The following is a 20,933-nucleotide window of genomic DNA, read 5'->3' as shown; positions in this document are numbered from 1 at the left end:
TCAAAGCATTTGTTTTGACTGCTGTTGGGATGATATAGTCAGGATCAACAGTCTGTTATTTCGAATGACGACTACAGTTCAGCCGGTGCATGATCCAGTTTGCCAGTCAGCAGTGGACATCAGAAGCTTGTATGCTTTTAGATTATTTCCTTTGTAATTTACTATTATACTTAAACATGTCTGATTGGGATTTGAGTGGATATAATCGGATCACCGTCTCTCTTGATAACACGATTAAGCAGCAGCGTTCTCGTTGTACGGCTGCCTGTTGGCAGAGGCCTTACCTCAGTTAAAGCAGTAGACGTGGCACATACCAGACATCCAACCTTATTATGTCACCAGACATTAAGGTTAAGGGCCTTCAAATGAGTTGCTGTTGATGGTCTCTTAACATGACTGCTGTCCACCTGCATGCCAGCAACAGTAATGCAACGTCCGTGGAGGTTTCAGTGTACACAAGCTGTGACATCGTAGGGTGCAGAGGAGAACGACCTGACACTGACAGCCTTTGGCCCACAAGGATCGTATTTCACTCTGTTACCTGAGTCTGTAAGCTAGCCATGATACTCACCTTTGTGAAATGGTGTCAAAAAGGACCTTTTTTACTTTACGTCCTGCCTTTATATTCTGAATTATTGGCTGGTGACTCACCTCACCATACGCTGAATTTAATCATTCTGCACGCTCACAGGCCAAAGTCAACAACTGCAACTCAATCAGCGACTAAATCTGTGTATTTTTAGAGGGTTTTGAAAAGTAAAATATTGCACGTATATGTTTTAATTGTTTCAGTACTGTATGAGGACGTGTTGGTTTAAATACTGCCAGTGAAATTGGCAGGGTTGATGATGCAGATGAAGACTTTGACTCTGGAGCCTTTGGTTTGCATCTTGCTGGTTAGGTTCAGGCAACAAAACTGACTTTATCAATATTTCATCAAGACCATGATTGTTCCTAAATATAACTTTAACATCATGCTTTAGTCATTAATAGCAATATTTTTTACAAGAGCAGATATTGTCAGACGGACAAATGAAATACGTTGTCAGTAAATATTTGCAGATATGTTCAACAGCGACATTTTGGGACTTGTCAACAACGTTTGACTGAAATCATAGTATGTATGTATTAGTTGTATGTTTTCTCATTTCATGTGTATTTCAATGATAAATGGCTTGCTCTTTGGTTTTCCTGTTTTTCTTTTTGTATTTTCATTTTAAAGAGGCGTCATTCATCCTTTTATTCCAGCTGATTGTTGGGCTTATTTTCCACCTTTTTTACAGCACTTTCGAACTTTATTTAGAAAAAAACGATACCCAAATACGCTGCAGTCCCCACTAATGTTGTACAGGTAGTAATGTCATTATAAGTCCATGGCAGCCCTTTGAAGATATACCACTGCCCCTGTTTTGTCCAGGAGACGTCTGTGACCAGCAGCTGGTGGAGTGTGTTAATGTTGATGTCACAGCAGCTGGCTGCTCTCATCCTGTTAGCTCTGCCTGCCATTATCAGCCCCCCACCCACCCTCCTCCTCCTCCTCCCCCTCCTCCTCCTCCTTTAAAGCTGCTGCTACTGCTGCTGCGTGCCATGCTCATTTTAATACTCCAGACTCATTTGACCGTCTTTATGGACTTATCATATTAAACATTTATCGCAGCCATTTCCCTAAACCAAGCATGTTTATTCAACACTTAGGGGAGCACAGCACGGCTCCTTTCAGCACCCCCCACCCTCCCATCCGCCACACACACACGAACACACATAAACACACATCCTTATTTTCTCCTTTTCCTCATTTCTCTCCCCCTCTCCTCCTCTCTCTCCCTCAGCCCCCCCGGCTTGCTTTATTACAACCCTCCTTCTCCATGTACCACGGCCTGAATAAAAAGGAGAGGTATTTCTGTTTGTTTCTTCCCTCTCGTCTCCTCTCCGGTCATCCTTTCCTCCAGTGGCTGGGACACCAGGGGGACTCGTGGCGTGTGAAGCCAGGCAGCCAAGCAGACACAAATGTATTCTGAGCATTTAGTACTTTGGATGAATCGAGTTTTAATTTAATCATCTGATCAAACACTAATTAGCATAATCACTTGTGGGGATGGATGGTCTAGATAGAGAGACACACATAATAGACCTCATCCTGGCAACAGTCTATGGGGACACTTAGCAACATGTAAACAGCGACATGCTTCTGGGGACCCATGCAGGGCTCTGTCCAAATTACCTCCCTTTGTACGAACAATACATCCAATTCTCTGTTTCCTTCAACAGCGCACTGCACTGCAGAATGATCTATTCACTGTGAGAGTTACCTACAATCAAATGCACTGCTGCCAGGCCCCGTGCCCTCTTATTTGATCTTGGACAAGATGGCTTACTGCAGCATCGCACCGTGGTCTGAGCAGAGGAGGTCTGGGAATTCTAGGAATACCACAAAGTGCTAAGATTATTGACAATGCACTCAGTCTCACACCGGGCCGGGGGATCGATGAGTGGCTAGAAGGACATAAATCAGACTCCTGTGGCTCCACTCCATGTCACACCCTAACCCACCCACCCAGCTCCCCAATTAAATGCACACAAACACAGGCGTGCACACACTCTGTAAAACCCTCCACCTCCCCGCATATAGGTACCTGCACGTAAACACCCGCAAATACACAATAAAGCACCCGCTTTACACATCTCACACACACACATGCGCACACTCTCACGCACCCTTACCTCAACTCCAACAAGATGACAGCGCTTTAAAAATGGCTGGCTAAAAATAACCGCCACTAACTTGGTCTTAAATCTTAGCATCTGTGCCAGGTTTAAAAATAAAGAGCAGTGTCGAGAAACCAAGCTGGACCCATTTGTCTTTCTGTCACTCTGTCTATCCAGCTTTGCCTCCTCCGTTACCCCGTAGCCTACTTTACTATTCGGACAGAGGAGCATCAGAAACACGGGCGAGACTCGAGGGCGAAATATCTCCCTGAAATGCCATCTTGAATAACCTGATTGAGACGTGGATGGTTGGAAAGCTGCAGAGAGGTCAAAGAGACGTGCAATGTGGTTTTTATTCTTTAAAAGGTCGGCATATAGAAGAGAAGCCCATGAAATATGAGAGGAGAAAGCAAAGCTCGAAGGCAGCGAGAAGGAGAAAGAGAGAGTGGTGGACATGTTAGTGAGCCACAATCCATCAGGCACATGCATCATGCCCAGGCCAGAGTCGCGGGGATCAATTCAGCCTTGGGCCTCGGAGTGTGTCGAGTTCAAAGCCTGGCCCTGGTATGTGGAGGACTGGATTAAGAGGCAGTATTTATGAGGTCCAGCGTGAATGTTTGTCTTGGTGGGTGATGGATAGCAAACTCATCACACCTCCGCCACCTGTCTCCAACAATGAACAAAAGCTCTGGAGGGGAGCTCACTACAAGAGCTATGGGCCTGGTGCACAGTGTACAACACACAAACACACACACACACACACACACACACACAGCAGAGCGTACACTGCAGGTTCTTGTGTGCATGTACAAATCCTATGCTCTTGCTAAAATACTTGTACACCTTTACAGATTTATCAGAAATACTGTGCAGAGTGTACAAATCATCCTCCTCGAAATTACATAAATATAAAACTAACTTGTTTCGCCTACTACATTTTCAATGGAAACAAAATTGATGTCCAGATTTTCTTCAGTGGAAAAGTTTCTTTTAATGATTGAAGTGCAACATTTATGTACTGTACAGGATATGTGGAAGGGTGGTCGGGGTGGATGGTGGACTTACAGAGCGCATGACTTTGACTCAATCATCCTTTCAAATGGATTTTGCATCAAAATGTAACTTCAGCAACCCAAAGCGTCATGCAGCATATGACAATCCATCTATGAGACTAAACAATCAACTATCTTTCTCCAGGAAGTTACATTTTGCTGCTTTGTGGTTAGGAAATACTTGTGCACATCCTGTCACATCCTTTAAGTCACTGCTGACTTTTCAATTAACCAAAACCATGATCTTTCCCCAGCAATAAGTGCTGTGATCACAGTTTACTCGCTATGAACACAACTTTTGCAGATTTGCAGATGTGTTGAGTGTCAACATTTTGTATGGCAGATGTTTTGTTACAATGTTTGCTCATTTTGATTATTTCAATATTTCAATAGTGGCATACACTTTTTAAAAAAGGTATTTCCTTTTGCAAATTAGTAGTTTCCAAGCTTCTAGGATACAAGCTTCTAATCTCAAACAAACTACTTAATACAACATCATGCAGCATTATAAACTGGTACTCATATTTAAAGCATTTTCTAACAGCAGATAGAAAGAATAAAGCAAATATGTCATATATTCTGTGCCTTTATGTCGATCTCGTCCCTGTTGGTAAGGTTGCTGATGCACCATCACATAGGCCTCAGGTGATTTGGCCCATTTGAGGCTCTGTGAGTTTTCTTATGTTGATTTTAAAATTCACATATCAAAGTGCTGTTTGCCAGACCTCCTTTATAGATAAATTCAACGCATTGCTGGTATTGATGTGACGAAATATACCTTGAAGCGACATCCCCATACTGTTTATTCTGTGGTTGCTGTCCTTTTAAGATCTCAGGATCTACACACTTTCTCAACTGACGATTGAAAATGTATTATCTCACATTGCAGTATGTATTCAAGATAAATAAAATTACATTTATCATGATAGAGGATCGTGTCCACATTGCTGACCCCTAATTCAGCCTAACATGATGTCTACCCACACGACTAACAGACTGTCGCTTTCGTCCGCCATCTCCTCCAACATTAATCCACACACAGTAGTAGCCAAAAACTGTGGTAGTATCTAGCTTTCTAGTTAGAGCAGCTTCCTCTGTTTCCATTTTATGGCGGGTGGCAACCAGTGTTAGGGTCCCATGTCCACATAACGTTTCCCTGAGCACCAGCGTCACACACAGTTGTTCCCAGTGAGGAGAGAACAGCATGTGGCCCCTGGAGGAAAAGGTACTGCACCCATGGTCCTTTTCTGTGCAGCTGCTCCAAGAGCTCCTGGTTGAAAATCTGTTAAGGTTTCCAAAAGGCGCTGGTGTCATCACTATCGCTTTTTTTCAGACAACCAATCATATTTTATAAGGAGCGGGACTTGTCACCCATCACCTTGGTAACGAATGGAGGGGAAGCTTCTTCTGGCCTATCATAACAGAGACAGTAAAGCCCATATGTGGGAGTAGCTTGGCCAGACACTGAATGTTGCTGGTGAGTGTTGTGCTTTTATTATGCTATGCATTGTAAGCTTGTTGTTAGCTGTGTAGTCAGCCCTCCGTTACTATTACGTTAGCAATAATAATTGCTTGATATAGCTTTAACGCAGCACTCCCAAGTGCACTGCCAGCGCTTCTTTGCTAGAAAGAAACGTAATGGTGACAATACCACATACCTGCACAAAGGTCAAACAGTCCGCTTTTAATTCAATCAAACTTAATCCAGCATCAAAGTTGATAGCCTAGCCTGGTACCAAAAGGTAATGGTGTCTAATCTGGGCTGAGATTCATCCTCAATCCAGGTTTCGTGGAAATCTTTTCAGTAGTTTTTGTGTAATCCATCTGACAAACCAGCCAACAAACGGACACAGGTGAAAAAAATATCCTTGGAATATTGTGATTATCATCAATACTCGTATATACCCATTTGCGATTCTGTTAACTCATAGTTTGGTGTTCGGTTGAATATAAGTAAGAAGTGTATTTCTCAGTCTAATGACACTGAAGCTTTGTGGTTAGTGTTAAGAAGCAAAATTAAGAAGCATTGCAAACCTCAAATGAATTTCAGTATAATAGATCGAGCAAGCTTTGCATGCAGCTTCCGTCATTCTTAATAAATGAATAAACAGTCTCGACTCTGGGGGTCAAGGAAAGAGTTGAAGGACTGTTAGTCAAAAAGGTTGTAGGTCAAGGTCTGTTTTGTCTTAGGGAGGCGTTTTCTAAACTGTCCTAAAGGCAGAAAGCAGGAGTGCTTCTCTTGTGACTTAGTCAGTTTTAAACTGTCAAATAAAGCTTTTACACCAGTTCCTCCACTACAGTACCTGTGCAGTGCAGCACAGTAATATAACATGTCACTTTGACAGGTGCTGAGTGAATTAAAAACATCCTCTCTACTGAGAATCCCGTCTGAGAGGGAAACCCCCGCCAGATGTACTACAACCTCACTTTGCACGCATGATCAAACACCTACATCTGGGTGCTGAGGGCTTTTCTGCTCTTCCCTGCAGATGCTAAATGATATCGTTAACATTTTAATGCAAGAGACATTTACACGCGGGCTTGCGCAATTACACCTCTGATTCAGTGGAATCCAGACAGACACAGTGTGATCGGTAATTAGATTTTACATTGGGTGAAACGCAGCGCACACACACGCACACTCACACACGCCAGTCGCCAAAGCTTGCTCCTAATTAGAGAGCTAGACAGGCTCGAGGAGGTAGGGTACAGTAGAGTAGCCCTCATTATACAGCTAGGATGTATGAACTAGGGGGATATCTATTATGATCACACATCAGGGTATCCATTACCCAAAATTAGCGGCCCTTTCAACTGGAATCACACACAGAGTTCAGAACGTAACCCAACAAACCCTCTTATAACTCTCACAAGTGAGCAAGAGTTAAGTGGGTTTGTAAACTTAATTTAGCCCATTAGATATTCATATCAGAGTACGACTCCACGAGATGATCTATCACTTCCCTACGTGTTTTCATGGGGTAATTTAATTTCATGAGCTGTGATACAGCTTCTACAGCCAAACCCTAATTGGTAATTAGTAAACAGACTAATGGCTGTGAGCACGGCGTACGGCTGGTCAGGTTTCACCACCGTGGCCACCGGGAGGCCACTGATCTTTGGACGCGGACTTGAGAATCGCCTTGCAGCTCCGACAAATGGGGCTCTCATCAGTGCACTGCCTTCATCGCCTTCATGTAGATTTATTGCCATGCAAAAACCCGGTTCCCCCGCTCTCTCCTCGCAGCCAAGTTCAATCTATCTATCCACCCCAGGGTCCCCGTAGCATTTTCATCCAGTGTTTCAGGTTGCTAATAATGTGGGGTCATGTAAAATTGGCAGGCTAACTGATGTTGGCAGCTATTTACTGTACTGCGAGCTACACTGGGCTAGATGCTTTGGAGGAGCTTCCTTATTTCAAAGTAGATCTGCATTTAGCCCGAGAAATGTCACAGCTAATTGAGATCTGAATTTGATTGCGCGATCCCCCGACCTCAGCGTAAGTGTTCATTTATTGAAGACGTAAGAAACAAGTCCTTTTAAGTTGCGAGCGTCAGGTTAAGGCGCGTGCACGTCTACAAATCACGGCAGCGTTCGCGGGGACTGGGCGAGAAGCCTCGCCTCGTTATGAGAATTTGAATGGGCCGGTTTAGCTTGCTGTGGTTTTGCCTAGAGGCAGCTTTCAGGGAGAGATATTTAATATGTTTCCTCGCCAGTGCTGATGACTGAATTTATAGATTCTACTTTGATAGGCACAGGATATAGCAGCAGCATAAAGTCTTAAATAGAATGCAAGAGATAAATGTGCCTGTTGGCTGTTGAACATGTCAGATTTAACGCTTCTTTTAATATCTGGAATATGACAGAAAAGTAATCTAATGAGTTGCTTTTTGCTTCCTTTTAACTCGCAATGATGAGTCAATTGCAATGATTTCCATCATTAAATCCATTAAAATTTGACATTTAGTGAACATTTTGCCGGTTTGTATCTATTTTCCTCAGTGTCTGAGTTCATTAAGCTGATAAAAGTACAGTGAAAGGACCTTAATGCAATGTGGAAGAGAACCCTGAAGGCAGTGAGCTGCTTGGTTGCCATTTGGCCACTTATCACCTATGGACTCGCTGATGTAACAGGATGTGATTAGCTCCTAATCAAGTACTTCTGGGTCAGCTCAGTTTGTGACAAGAGCCAAAATCCCAATTCCACAAATCCTGAATCACTCACTATATAGTCCACTGTTTCCTGAGTCTGCCATTTTGTGGTGGTGTTAGATGTATTTATTGTTACAGTGGACAAAAATGATCCCCGAAAATGAAAAAAAAAAAAAAAAAAAAGTGCCAACAACCATGGTGAATTCTGACCGATCTGAATGGTGCCTAAAGCCACCAGACGACACACACCATGTAGTTTTCTACCCACATATAGAGGGGAGTGAATGGGTGAATGTTTTCGGACGTAGCCCCTGACACCCATTAAGGAGGTTACCATAGAGACAGGCCAGTTGAGCATGTGATAGGCCTAACTCTGAAACAGCAAGAATTGTCTGGAATCCAATCGCTGTGCTCGCTTCCATCTACAAGGTCATTCATTCACTCTGACAACGCCTGCTCAGCCGATGAACACCTCATTTTCATGATAATCAACAAAACATCCAACCGCAGAGGACAAAGTCACATCGCAGGGCTCCTGTACGGGGACGGAGAAATCAAATAAAATGACAAAACAGCGAGTGATAAAAGCTCCATGATTGTAGCGCAAATGACGAGCACAAAAAGTGTAATGTCTGCACTCAACGCCGTCTTCTGCCTAATCCCTATCTGTTGTTTGCCACGGGCCTCCTCAATAATCCCTTATGCAATAAACGGACACAATCTTGCATGGCAGTTGATCTAATGTCAGAGTCAGATGATTATGATTAATGAGGATTCCTTATTGTTCCTTTATGAGTTTCAGCACAAGCTGGGCTGAGGGAGATACCATTTTATATGGAGTCAATGTCAATAAACGGTACCGACTGAGGGTCGCTCCAGCACTGAGAAAGCGACGACACAGAAACAAAAATCCATTTCGAAGCCTTATTTTATCACCCCGGCCAGAAGGGAAAATCCATTTTGGGGACACACCATATCATATCCCAGCCCCTCGACACGGTTAAATGTATTCATACCTGTAAATCCCCATTTCCCCAATTTTTTTTGCTATGTGAATTCAGCTTTTCTTGACCGTTTGATAGAAATTCAGCCAACCGCGGGCTTGATTTTGTCTCAATACGTGAACAATCTCCATCTTGTCGCCCCGATGTGTTTTCTATACGGACATGTTTCCATTTTCTTTCCTTCTCCCTCTCCTTCTTCGACTCTCCCTTTTTCTTCCCCTGTTTTCGTACACACCCAGGCAGCCATAATCCCTCCCTGTAGAAGGGACTCTGGCCAATAAGTGAATGCAATAAACTGTATCAATTTTCTGCCATTGATTATAGATACACTATGTGAGCACACAAATATGCGTGCACGGTGTCAGCCGCATGCATGTGTGCAATGGTGCACACATGCACTCAGGGTGCAAGGGAAAAAAAAAAAAAAAAACACAGACAAGACGCACAACCAAATCTGGGTGTTTGAATACTGTTTGAATGGAGAATGAGACTTTCGGCTATTTGAATGGAAAATTGAATTCACATTTTTTGCGTGTTTGTGAGCTGCTTTTGCATTTCCTGAAAAATGTGACCTCTGAAGGAACGTGTCTCATTAAAAACATTACACTTTTTTTTTTTTTCTTAAATCACTAACATGGACAATCTGTAACAATGTTATTATATCGTTATTTTCTCTCTAGACATCACATTTAAAGATAAATAACACAAAGATGTGGTCAAATATGTGCCAAAATTGGACGTAGAGATGTTAGAAACATTCAGACAGAGCCGCAAACACAATCGAATATTTTACATCAAATATGCTCAAAATGAAAATATGGATTGCTGACTCTAAAATATGTGTGTAAACTGATAATGTGAATACATTATATTAATTTAAGCCACTTTGAACTTGGAGAATATGCTCCCTGTGGGGGAGGGGGAAGGGGTTAAACCAAATGTCCATTATATCAAATACGTCACTTATTACTAAGGGCCACAGTGGAACATGGTTGTGACAGAACAAGTGTCGTTTGGTTTAAAAAACAGAAACAAAATGCACTAATTGGATGCAAATTTAAAACAATTAAAACTTACACCTATTAAATCACATCCAACCAATAAAAGCAGACCAGTTAATGAAACACAGGCCCAAACAAACATCATTCATCCGTTTTATTTCAGGATGTATATCTGAAGGCCAGAGATGTGTCTGGTGGGTTGTGGGAGAGCTTGACGGATTTAAAACGCAATTCATGCCTCGCCCGTCTCTCTCCCTCTATCAGGGGTGTCAGCCTTTTGACAACCATATAAAATCCATTTCATGTGGGTCACAGGTGACCTCCATCCTCCCTCCCCAGTCACTTAGCTGTCTAACAGTGATTTGCCTTCTGCAGTAGGTAATGAGCACTAATATGTTTTTATTTTTATTTAAAAAAAAGAAAGAAAGACGTGAAACTTACCATTCAAGATGCTCTGGAAAAAGATAAAAGCCAATATCCACATGCCCTGCTCCGTTCAATCCCCCCAAGCTATGCTTTCTCTTCTTCCTCCGACCGGTGCCTCCCTGGGTCTCTCTTCTGTGCGCTTGGGCTAAGGTTAAACATTTGCCACAGTCTTGAAGCAAGCCGGTCCAAGTCTCTACTTTTAATATCTCCTTCCTACTTTCTTTCGTTACACTCTGATTTGTTTTCCTCCTGAGCCCTCTCTCTGCGCTTGGAACATAAATGAGCCTCTGTGATTGTCTTGGGGAGAGCTGTGCTCAGACTCTCCTCCTCTGCTCCGCGTCTTGCTGCTTCTCCCTGTTATTCAAAAGGATGCTGAAGGGGTGAAGCCCAGGTGTGTGTGGTGCTGAGTCAGAGCCGGGTACGAGCGGATCCAGGAACCAAAAGATGAATGCAAAAAAAAAAAAGAAAAGAATGAAAGAAAGAAAAAAAACCCCTGGCTGACTAAATCTTAAAAAGAAAAAAATGTCAGAAGCTCCGATTTCCCTAAATAAAAGGCTGACTGACGGATCATCCTTGGGGAGGTGGAAAATTAAAAAAAAAAATTAAGAAATGAAAATAACTAAAAGAGCAAAGAAGCAAACATGAGGGAGAGGGCGGCAGAATAAGAACGAAAAGCAGGTTTGTTTCTGAGACTCCAAAGTCAGATCATCTTCATCGCCTCTGTGCGTCCAGCAAGAGGCGAGTAAGCGCATCTTCCCCGCTGCCGCTCTCTAATCGCACCACACTGACTCTCTGAGCATTAGACGGAATAACCCTCTCCCTGCCCCTGCAGACGCTTTAATTCCTCATTGCCTTAAAGGAGCAGAGGCGGCTGCCGGTCGGTCCTGAGGGCAAGGTACTACTGGAGGTGAGAGTGTGAGAGCACACGGCGAGTGGGAGCATTTGCATTAAGGAAATGAGCTGCACCTGACGCACCAAGGCACCTAGGATAACATTTTTACGCACGGAGATGTACCGGCTCAAACGGAAAGCGCTGTCTGCTGGTGTGCAGGTGCACTCAGTACACAGCATTATATAGCAGATCTGGCTTAAATAAAGCCAATAAGGGTGTTTCTTGTATGGGAAAGGACAGAGGAGAGTTCAGTGTGGGGAATGGGGAATCTACAAGGGCATCCAATGACGCGTATTTTGCGCTCATTTAAATGCGTGAATGAGGATTGTTTGTGTTTTAATTGTTTAATTGAATCACACTTTAAATTAATGAATGTGGTTTACCAATTGTGTGAAAGGAAGATGGAAAGAAAAGGCAACGTTTTGTCTGTGGGTTACAGAAAATACAGGGTTAAACTAAAGCATCCCCCCACCCCAAAGGCGCGCGGCACACACATACACACTCCATACCGCCTCCCTCAACCCCATAATCCACCCACCACCACCACCACTCCATTTTAATGCCTGCCTTGAAGTCAAGGGTGTAGCTGTAGTAGGCAGAGGGAGCCTGTGGGCCTGTCCACAGAGCCGGGTTACACTGGACGTGATATATCCAGCAGGGCAGTCTGCGTCTCATTCTCTATTCCACATGACAGAATAGACTGAGAGTGAAATCCTGTTTATTTACCCCAGGATACTCATTTTCTGTGCTTATATCTGGACTGAGGGGAGGATCTTTACAATTCTGAATGTGCAGACAAATAATAGAAAAAATAACACATAGCCTGTCCTTGTTTTAATCACACATAGATGCTCAGTTCAGATGTCTGTGTCTGGGTGTGTGTTTGTCTAAAGGAGCTGATTAGTCTAATCCGTGTTGATTTGGTGAGCCATGACTCTATACGTCTTCCTGGCTCTGAGCGAAGGTGTTTTGCTCAGCCCATGTTCAGTCTTTCTGTTTGTCTACAGTGTCTGTCCACGTGTCTGCCTGTCTCTCCTCCAGCCTTCACTCCAGTGCAGCAGACAAACACGAACACTTGCTCCGCATTTGCTGATGTCTGTACCAGAACACACTGTTCTAGCTCCCCTTAAAATGGTATACCTCCTTCCTCTTCATACGCCTGTTTGATGTATTAAACAACGGCCCCAGATTCAATTGTTCTCCTCTCATCATGGATGCCCTCTGTTTGAACTGCTGTTACACCAAAATGTATGTTTAATTGAGTAAGAGGGGTTTTTTTTCTCCTTAAGCCGTGAGATAAACCCAAACAAGTTGAAGTATCTGAAGCGCTGAGGAGAAAACATGGGTGAATCAGGGCAGTGGGTCAGAGATCCGCCTGTCAGTTAGAGTGGATTAGGAGCGCCGTGCTTGTGTTTCAGCTCCGGATTCTTGGCATGGACGGGCAAGTAAGTTCATTAGCGGCAACAGACTGTGTGATATGATCGTTTAAGAGGGAGGATGCAATAACAGCCTGGCTTCAAATTTATCGGACCTTTGTTTGTGCTCATGGGATGCATCACTCTGCTTCACTGCACTGCCCTGAAACTCTTCTATGAGTATATCACATACACAAAGTTTAGTGGGGAAAGAGAAAGAAAAGTGCCTTGCTTACGTCCTTTTTCTTTATGGTTGATTGTTGAATCTCTAACTCTGAAGTGAGGACAATTTATAATGCTGAATGTTTTTTTATGACTGCTTCCTCAATAAAAATAATTTAAAAAGATTTAAAGGAGACCTATTGTGCTTTTTTCCCTAACCTTCAGTGTGTTATATGTTTCGGTGCATGTAAAAGGTCTGCGCCTGAAACACCTCGTTAGTACCCCCACCTTTATGCCGTGACTTTGTGACATCACACGGCATCACCATGTCACACATTTGCAGAATTAATGTCTCGCAGCTAGTTTGGCATGTAAGAATTCATTCAGCACAGCTGCTCTGTTGTTGTTAGCGATGCTCTACTCAGGCATGTGTGAGCTGACCAATCAGAGGAGACTGGGTATTCGGGGGGGGGGCCTTAAAGAGACAGGAGCTATAACAGAGCATTTCAAACAGAGGGGGAATACAGTGCTGCAGCACTGGGCGGTATGAGAAAACTGATGTGTTTTTTGAGCATTAAAGAATTTAAACTTATTTTAGTTGTAACCAAAAATAAAACTATGAACCTGAAAAGGAGCATAATATGTCTCCTTTTATACAAAGCGCCTTGCTCAATGGCACCTGTGAATGTTTAATTTTCATTCTGGGTGAAGTTCAAGGACTACATGTGAGTGTATGGTGTCTAAGGAAAAGCCTATTCATGCCCTACAGGTAACCAGCACCACATGTCGCTTTCCTTGGCTCAGCCTTCAGCAATTTTAAATCGTAGAAGATTTTTTAATTTTTTTTTGTCACTGAAGGTGACATTAACAGCCAGCAAAGACAAACAAAACCCAAAGAGGGAGGGAAAAAAGATCCGACTGTGGGCTCAAGGGATTGGGAGAGGGGATCCATGGAATTAGAGGGTGCCATCTGACATTTTAGGGGAAATGAGACATTGCTATAATCTAGCTAAGCAAACAGGATTTTATGAGAAACCCAAATTAAAAAAATGTGGAAAAATAAAAGAAATGGATTAAGTCGAGAAAAGCAAATGAAAAAGGTTATATTTGTTTGCGTGGGCTGTGAAAACCAACCCAAATGGAACAATCAAGCAGAAAAGAGGAGCGATGACTCTTTTCACTCCAGGTCAGGGTAACATTGGCAGGTGGGCTACGTATTGTGTGTACAGTATATACACCCTCCCACCACTGTACACACACCCCATACATGGGAGTTGCCCAGTATAAGCACAGTTTCACAATGTGTGTTTGACAGCAAACAAACACAGAGTAACATCAACACTGACCAGGTGACCTTACAACGACCACATGACAGCAGGTGTGTATGTTCACATCAAGCTCAAATAAGTGATATTAAAGGTTGAGAAAAATCATTATAATTGTGCCTTAGTAAGTACAGTACTGCATGTATGACTCATATTTGATCCATATATGGTGTCTATATCTGGTAAGTGGGGGTTAATTGCACTTTCACCTTAAAAACTGTAATTAAAAAATAATTGCCTCCTTCTCTGTCTCCAAAAATATCTGCGAGGACACAATAAATAACAAGAACAGAAACCATGTGGCCCCGTTGTAACTCTAGTGACAGAAAGATCACATTTAGCTGACCGCGCTGATACACACAGATCAAATGTTTCTGTTGGGGACACACAGGGACTCCCATCCTTACGGAGAACAGGTGCTAGTGTTTATCACTCGGACAGCTGTACAACTGAACAGGCTACTTGTGATGTGAAAGACAATACCTTGATTTTCACTCTGAAGACAAGAGCCTTGACCTTGTGACTAGCGGGCTGAGGTATGGTATAAGCCCTAACAGATGATATTCAGGCACGTAGAGGAGGCTGGCACACCGATGTTTAGGTCCTTATAGGACTAATGTAAATTATTTTTTACTTTTATATTAAAGTAAAACTGGAGAACATGAAGCTTTTTAATCAGTGTATCATTATTATATTCATCTGTTTGGAGGAACACTAACAGTACAGTGCAGTCAGGTTGCAGCTTTGCCATGTAACTCATAAGCAAACTTAAGATTTAAAGGGACAGTTCACCCTCAACTCAAAAATACATGCATGCTATTTATCCATCCACATTGTTTCAGTGTGAGTTGCAGAGTTTAGGAGATATCAGCCGTAGAGATGTCTGCTTTCTCTCAAATATAACGGAACTAGATAGGACTCGGCTTGTGGTGCCTGAAGCAAAAAAGAAAAAAACATTTGAAAAACTGAACAACGTCTCTTTCCTGCACAGGTGCAGTAAGCAGTGCAGCTGGCAGGCACGGAAACCACTACGGCTACATTTTTTGGTGGCAACGTATTGACAAGTCAACAGCCACAACTGCAAAACGCGTCATAGCATCCTGCCTAATTTAATAGCATGTTCACAGCCAGTCGAAGCCGAAGCCAATAATCACATGTGACCATTGCAGAGTCAACTGATGCACATCCACATTGAAAACAAAAGCCAGATGTTAGTGGGTGTTAGTGGGGTTTTGCCCAGTGTGAAAGGGGTATTAGTTAGCTAGCCTCCTGTCCGTAAGTAGATGTACGATTCCTTCTGCATGGTGATACGGTTGGCGGGTGTAATAAAACTTAATTGAAAGAAAATAGTTCCTACATGAAACTGATCACAAGGATTGTGAATTATCTTGAGTAACCAGGTCATAATTTCTCGAAAAAGACAGTGCTGTTGAGTGCCGGACATCCAAGAGAGGGCAGACATCTCTACAATCAATGTCTCCAAAACTTGGCAACTCTCACCAAAACAAACTAGATCGATAAATAGTCCTGTGTGTAAGAGGAAAGATATGTATGTTTGATAGCTTGGTCTAATACATCCTCGTGACAACAGGTCATACCTAAGACATTCATACATGGATGTAAATATTTATATATAACACAAGTATACAACTACATTGTCCAAGTAACATAACTCAGTTTGTCCACAGCCATGGTTTGAATATGAGTGGAGTGGATTTTTGTTGGGGTTTGAGTTGACTGTGTGGGTAGGGGGGAGGAGAAGGGTGTAGTTCATTTTAGCCCCCCAGCATGATGCCTAAACAGTGGTAAGTGAATGTGACAATGAGGCCCCTGGGCTGCTGCAGACAGTCTTGGCCTTGCTGTGTGGCCATGCATGCGTGTCTGTCTGTGTGGGTGTGTTTGCATGTGCCACCATGTCTGTGTGTGGATACAAGGAGGAAGGAAGTGGAGCACATATGAGACGATTCATGAACACTGCTCAGCCAAGGTCGTGACTCCTCTGACTGTTACACTCACATTGGCACAGGCAGTCTGCGCTTGGCGCTCTTTATTTTCCTGCCAACTTCATCATGGATGATTTAAATATGACGCCAGATATAAGTGGTAGCAGTCACAGGAAGTGTGGTATTCATATTTATCCAACACAGCGATATAAGAACTGTATTGTGTGTTTCTCGGTTGTTAAACTGTTATGTGTGAGGGCTGCTGATGTGTGCAGGTGAAATTACTCAATATCTAAAATATCAAGAGGGATGTCTCTTGAAGCAAATCTCTTTTTTTTTAAAGATAATTTGGGGCATTTTTACAACTTCATTTGACAGAGTGAGGTGAAGAAGCTGGCAGGAAATGGGGAGAGAGAGAGAAGAAAATGACAAGCAATGAAGATTGCAGGCTGAAGTCGAACCAGCAAAATTGCGGTTATAGGGCATGTGCAGTAACCTTTCTCTTCTAAAAGATGTTTCTCCATCATCAAACGATATACATCGTCATATCACACTGGCCTATAGGGAACTACTCTCTGCATTCACTTTCAGTCAGACTCAAAAATAAGTGTTTGAGATTATTCCTTCACTTCCTTGCCGACATCAGATCCAAATGCCCAAATCTTAAATAGTGAGAGCATGACCCAGGTTAAGCAATATACTTTAAAAGTCATTTTTTAAGTGTTCCTGGGCATTAACGTATATTAAACATCAGAGAAAATGCTTAAAGCCACCATGCAGCTTCACCATACACTCTATCATGTGCTGTCTTCTACCAAGCTAATAAATTGAAATCAGATAGGTAACAACACACAGTGTGCTTCAGTGGTCATACTAATTACATCATAAGCTAAATCAAATCAAGTGCTTCTTGTGATTTATTGAAACATATTCCACTACTGCTACGGTCGAGCCTGCATGTCATCCCATTAATTACCATTGTCGTTGCAAAATATTAACAACAATGGGAAGATAGTGCACATTTTTCCTCTCTTGTCTCTTCTTCTAAGCAACACCTTCATCTTTGCAGGACACTCACACACCACACATGTTCACACACAGAGACAGAGTCCCCCCCCCACCCCCGCCGCCCCTCCCTGTCCCTCTGGCCGACCCTGTCCCTGGCGTGTGTGCAGACAGGCTGGGTAATCCCTCAGGATGGGGCCTCTTGTTTTGACAACTCCTGTGAAGCCCAGTGTCTCTTACAACAAAACACAGACTGGCCTATCATCAGCAAAATGTCAGCCCTCGGCTCACTCCTTCGTCACCCAGAGGAGGATCAGGTTGCCTTTACACTATGCGACCCATTAACTCAGAATAGAAACATTCTCAGCACCGGTATAATGATCCCCTTTGTTTGCTAGGACAATGACATTGATAAGAGACAAGCCGCACTCGTGGCTCCTGATAGAAGTGTGTATAAGGTTACATGTTACCATGGCTGGAGTGATGTGGCTTCGAAACTTAGTTCAGGGTGGTGTACTCTTACCTTCTACTGGTCCCAGTGGGATGAAAAGACACCTACAGGTCAATCAGCATCAGGACACATGCACACTCTTTAAATTAGGCCTCCTATACAGAAGTTAAAATGTCAAAGGTGCTACTGATGAAATACTGAAGAGGAGATGTGTCTCTGTGGAGGTCAATGGAAAGAACAAAGGGCTAGAGGGTGGATTACCTTCTCTGGAGGGCCACCTACATCAAACACACTCTCGAGTGTTAGCACGAATAAAAGATTTAGATATTGGCTTTATGATTTGATGCCATGTATCATAAAAACTTAAGTTGTGACTAAAAATTTGTTTTCCACATTTCTCAATTCATCACCAGAGGGAAATAGCTTATTTTTTCTCTTTGTGAAATCATTTGTTCTTTTGCTGAAAGTTGGATGAGGAGATAGTTACCAATTTCATACCACGTGATGAAGCTACCGCCAGCAGCCACTTAGCTTAGCATATTACAAACTCTAGGAACAGGGTTAGCCTGGCTATGTACAAATAAAACACACCTACCATAAGCTCTAAAGATTATTAATTAAATTTGTATAGATTAAAGAAATAAAATAATGCTTTGATTAGTGAGCTTTGGAGGTACTGCTTGGCTTAATTTTATTACCTCTGGACAGAGCCATGCTAGCTGTTTGCTCCTGTTTTCAAGCTTCATGCTAAGCTAAGTTAACCGGCTGCTGGCTTTAGCTTCACATATAAGGGCTCAAGCATGTTTTTTGCGCTTGCATACATGTGCGTTGTCTTGTGCACTGCCCACAGCAATAATTGCATGCAATGCCGAGCTCTCTTATATTTGGGGGTGGCCATTGATCCATTGATCTCCGCCCACAAGAAGGCTGTTGTAGAAGCAGAAAGCAGATGTTACGGTTCTAAGTGAGAGTAACTTTTGTAGAGCCTGTCCTTGTTAGAAAAAAGTCCATATTGGTCAAAAATTGAAGCAGCTTATTATGACCCATATTTACGTTTGTTGTTCGGCGGTGACCTCTAGCGGATGTAGTAAGTATTACAGCTACAAAGGAGGAAGTAGGGAGGAGTAGTATAAGGGGTGAAAAGTCTATATAGGGAGGAGGTTGGGGGTGGACGGCTCGGTTAAACAAGCACAGGACTTTTATTCAGGAGACCGCTCTTCATGTCGGGTGTGAAACCAGAAGTCAACGGTGAGTTCTTTTAACTTTCGTAGTGAAGTGACTTCATGTATATAACGTAACTGAAGCTATTCAGAGAACGTATGTCCGTTTGTAACGGAAATTACTGAAGTAACTTAACGATTTTTACCTGAACCACAATGTTTCTTAAACCTAACCAAATAGTTTTAGTGCCGAAACCCAACCGAACTACGTACAATCCAACAAGGCCAGGAGTGCGGGGCAAAGGAGACTGAACTTGAATAAAACTCAAGAATCACTGTGGCAGAAGTAACATACTGTGGGATTAAGAGTTGTATCTTCTCATCTAACTCTCAGCAGAAAATTTAATAAGTGCAGTTCCCAAAGTGTTAACTTTAATTTCCCTTCTCTAAATTGCTAATTCTACTTTAGACTACCTCTACCTAAATTAATATACACAGATATGACAGGATTTCCGAGGTAAGACATTTCTTTAGCACAGCCCCACATTTCCTGAATACTGTATTTCTACCTACAAGACTTCAATTCCACTCTGCAGAATGGACCAAAGCACATGCACTACAGTAACCTTTTCCCATCTCCCTCTCAATTCACGATACCAACACCCCTGCCTGCTACAGAAACCCCAGCCAGTTTCCCATTGGTTAGCCCCAAGGCACAGAGGAGCATATCTGTAGCCAACCTTGACGTGCTAAACTAGGACGCTGAAGGGGACAGAAATGGGAGGAGAGAAGAGGAGAGGCAGGGGAGCGAGCGAAAGGAGGAGGGGGGGTAATGAAAGGCTGCTGGAGGAGTGGCAGAAATACGGAAGTGAGGATGGAGAGCTGAGAGGGTGATGGAAAAGAGGGGTTGAGGGAAGGAGCGGTGGAGAGGGAAGGGAGTGAAGGTGGAGAGTGTAAGTAAAAGGAGGGAAAGAATAGGGTGGGTTTTGGTGATTTGTACTCCGGCTGCATATGCGCCTGGTCTCCATCTCCTCCATTCTCTGCTTGAAAACTAGAAAAATCAATACACCCACAGTCTAGTGTATCCCCATATGAACTGGATCATTAAAAATATATAATCAAGCATCTCACCGTCATTTTTCATCACTATTACCATCATCATATATGAACATGGATATCGGTATATCACTAGCATGGCTGTAACAATGTAATAACCCAATCAATGGCCTTCTAATTATTTCAGTGCCTCAGTTAATCGTCCAGTTAAAGCAGTCTTTCAGCCTTGACTCTCAGACTGGCACACAGAGACAGGCTGCTTGTTAACAGATGCACACAGCAGAACCGAAGCGGGGCTGTTGTAATAAGAATATCTGACTTCTCAGCTTCACAACTCAATCCAACTCAGGGTCGCAGTGTTGCCTAGTAACGATGGCACACTACTGACCTTATCTGTGTGGTCATAAAAATGTATGAAGAAGCCCCCCCCATCCAACCCCCACCCCCTCCTCCCCGCCTTCGCTCAGGCCTTCCTACGACCACACTACCACCTTCGCAGCCCTTATCTCCCCCTCTCTGAGTACCATCTTGCCAGGGGGCAAGCACCCTCCACGCTCTCCTACCCCTGCCAGGGCAGCTCTGCGGTGGGTGTTATCTGCCTGGGAGCTCCCCTCTCTTTTATTACGGAGGGGGCCAGGAAACATGTACACACTTGAGCCTTTTGCAAAAAAAAACCCAAAAAACACAATGCGCTCGTGTGCGCTGTATGTGCGTTCAGAACACAACAGATACAGCAGTGGTGGGCGGGTGGTGGGAGGCTGGAAGGATGCAGATTGCATGCTATGAAACTGATAGATAGCTGTAAGAACAGAGGGACACAGTCAAGCGCAAAGGAGACTCAATACCACACCGCAAGGTGAGTCGGTGCACCAGCCTTCGTGAGAATATTACTTCAGAGTGGGATTTGTGCTCTGCCTGCTGTGGGAGAAAAGAAACATGGCAGAGTGTGAGAAGACGTGCTTGTTTGTATGAAAAAAATGCAGTGGGCTTACCTCTGCATTGAGCAGAATGCGCAGTATCTGTGAAAGCAATTTGCGTGTGTCTGATCTCTATCTGCTCATGAGTACTAAAGAGCCAGGTTCAGCTTCTCTAATTGGCTGTCACCTTGGAGACGCCCATCCTAATGAGAAAACAAAATCCAGGTGTTGCACCTGATATAACCTCTGGGAGTCACAGGGGGACT

At 43.2% G+C, this 20,933-nt stretch overlaps 1 protein-coding gene across 4 annotated transcripts in view; it reads right to left on the bottom strand.

Annotated features, from left to right (window-relative positions):
- dscamb (Down syndrome cell adhesion molecule b) overlaps positions 1-11,250 on the bottom strand; it is a 126,597-nt gene extending 115,347 nt beyond the window's left edge. For all 4 annotated transcript variants that reach the window (XM_084350154.1, XM_084350156.1, XM_084350155.1 and 1 more), the window contains exon 1: positions 10,357-11,250. In XM_084350154.1, coding sequence (XP_084206280.1) covers positions 10,357-10,399 — 43 coding nt within the window. In that variant the 5' untranslated portion in view covers positions 10,400-11,250. The remainder of the gene's footprint in view (positions 1-10,356) is intronic.
- Positions 11,251-20,933: the final 9,683 nt, after the last annotated feature.

Source organism: Pagrus pagrus (genome assembly GCF_965226575.1).
Source record: "Pagrus pagrus genome assembly, chromosome: 4".
Taxonomy (NCBI): Eukaryota; Metazoa; Chordata; class Actinopteri; order Spariformes; family Sparidae; genus Pagrus; species Pagrus pagrus.
This window is presented reverse-complemented; position numbering and strand designations above follow the sequence as displayed.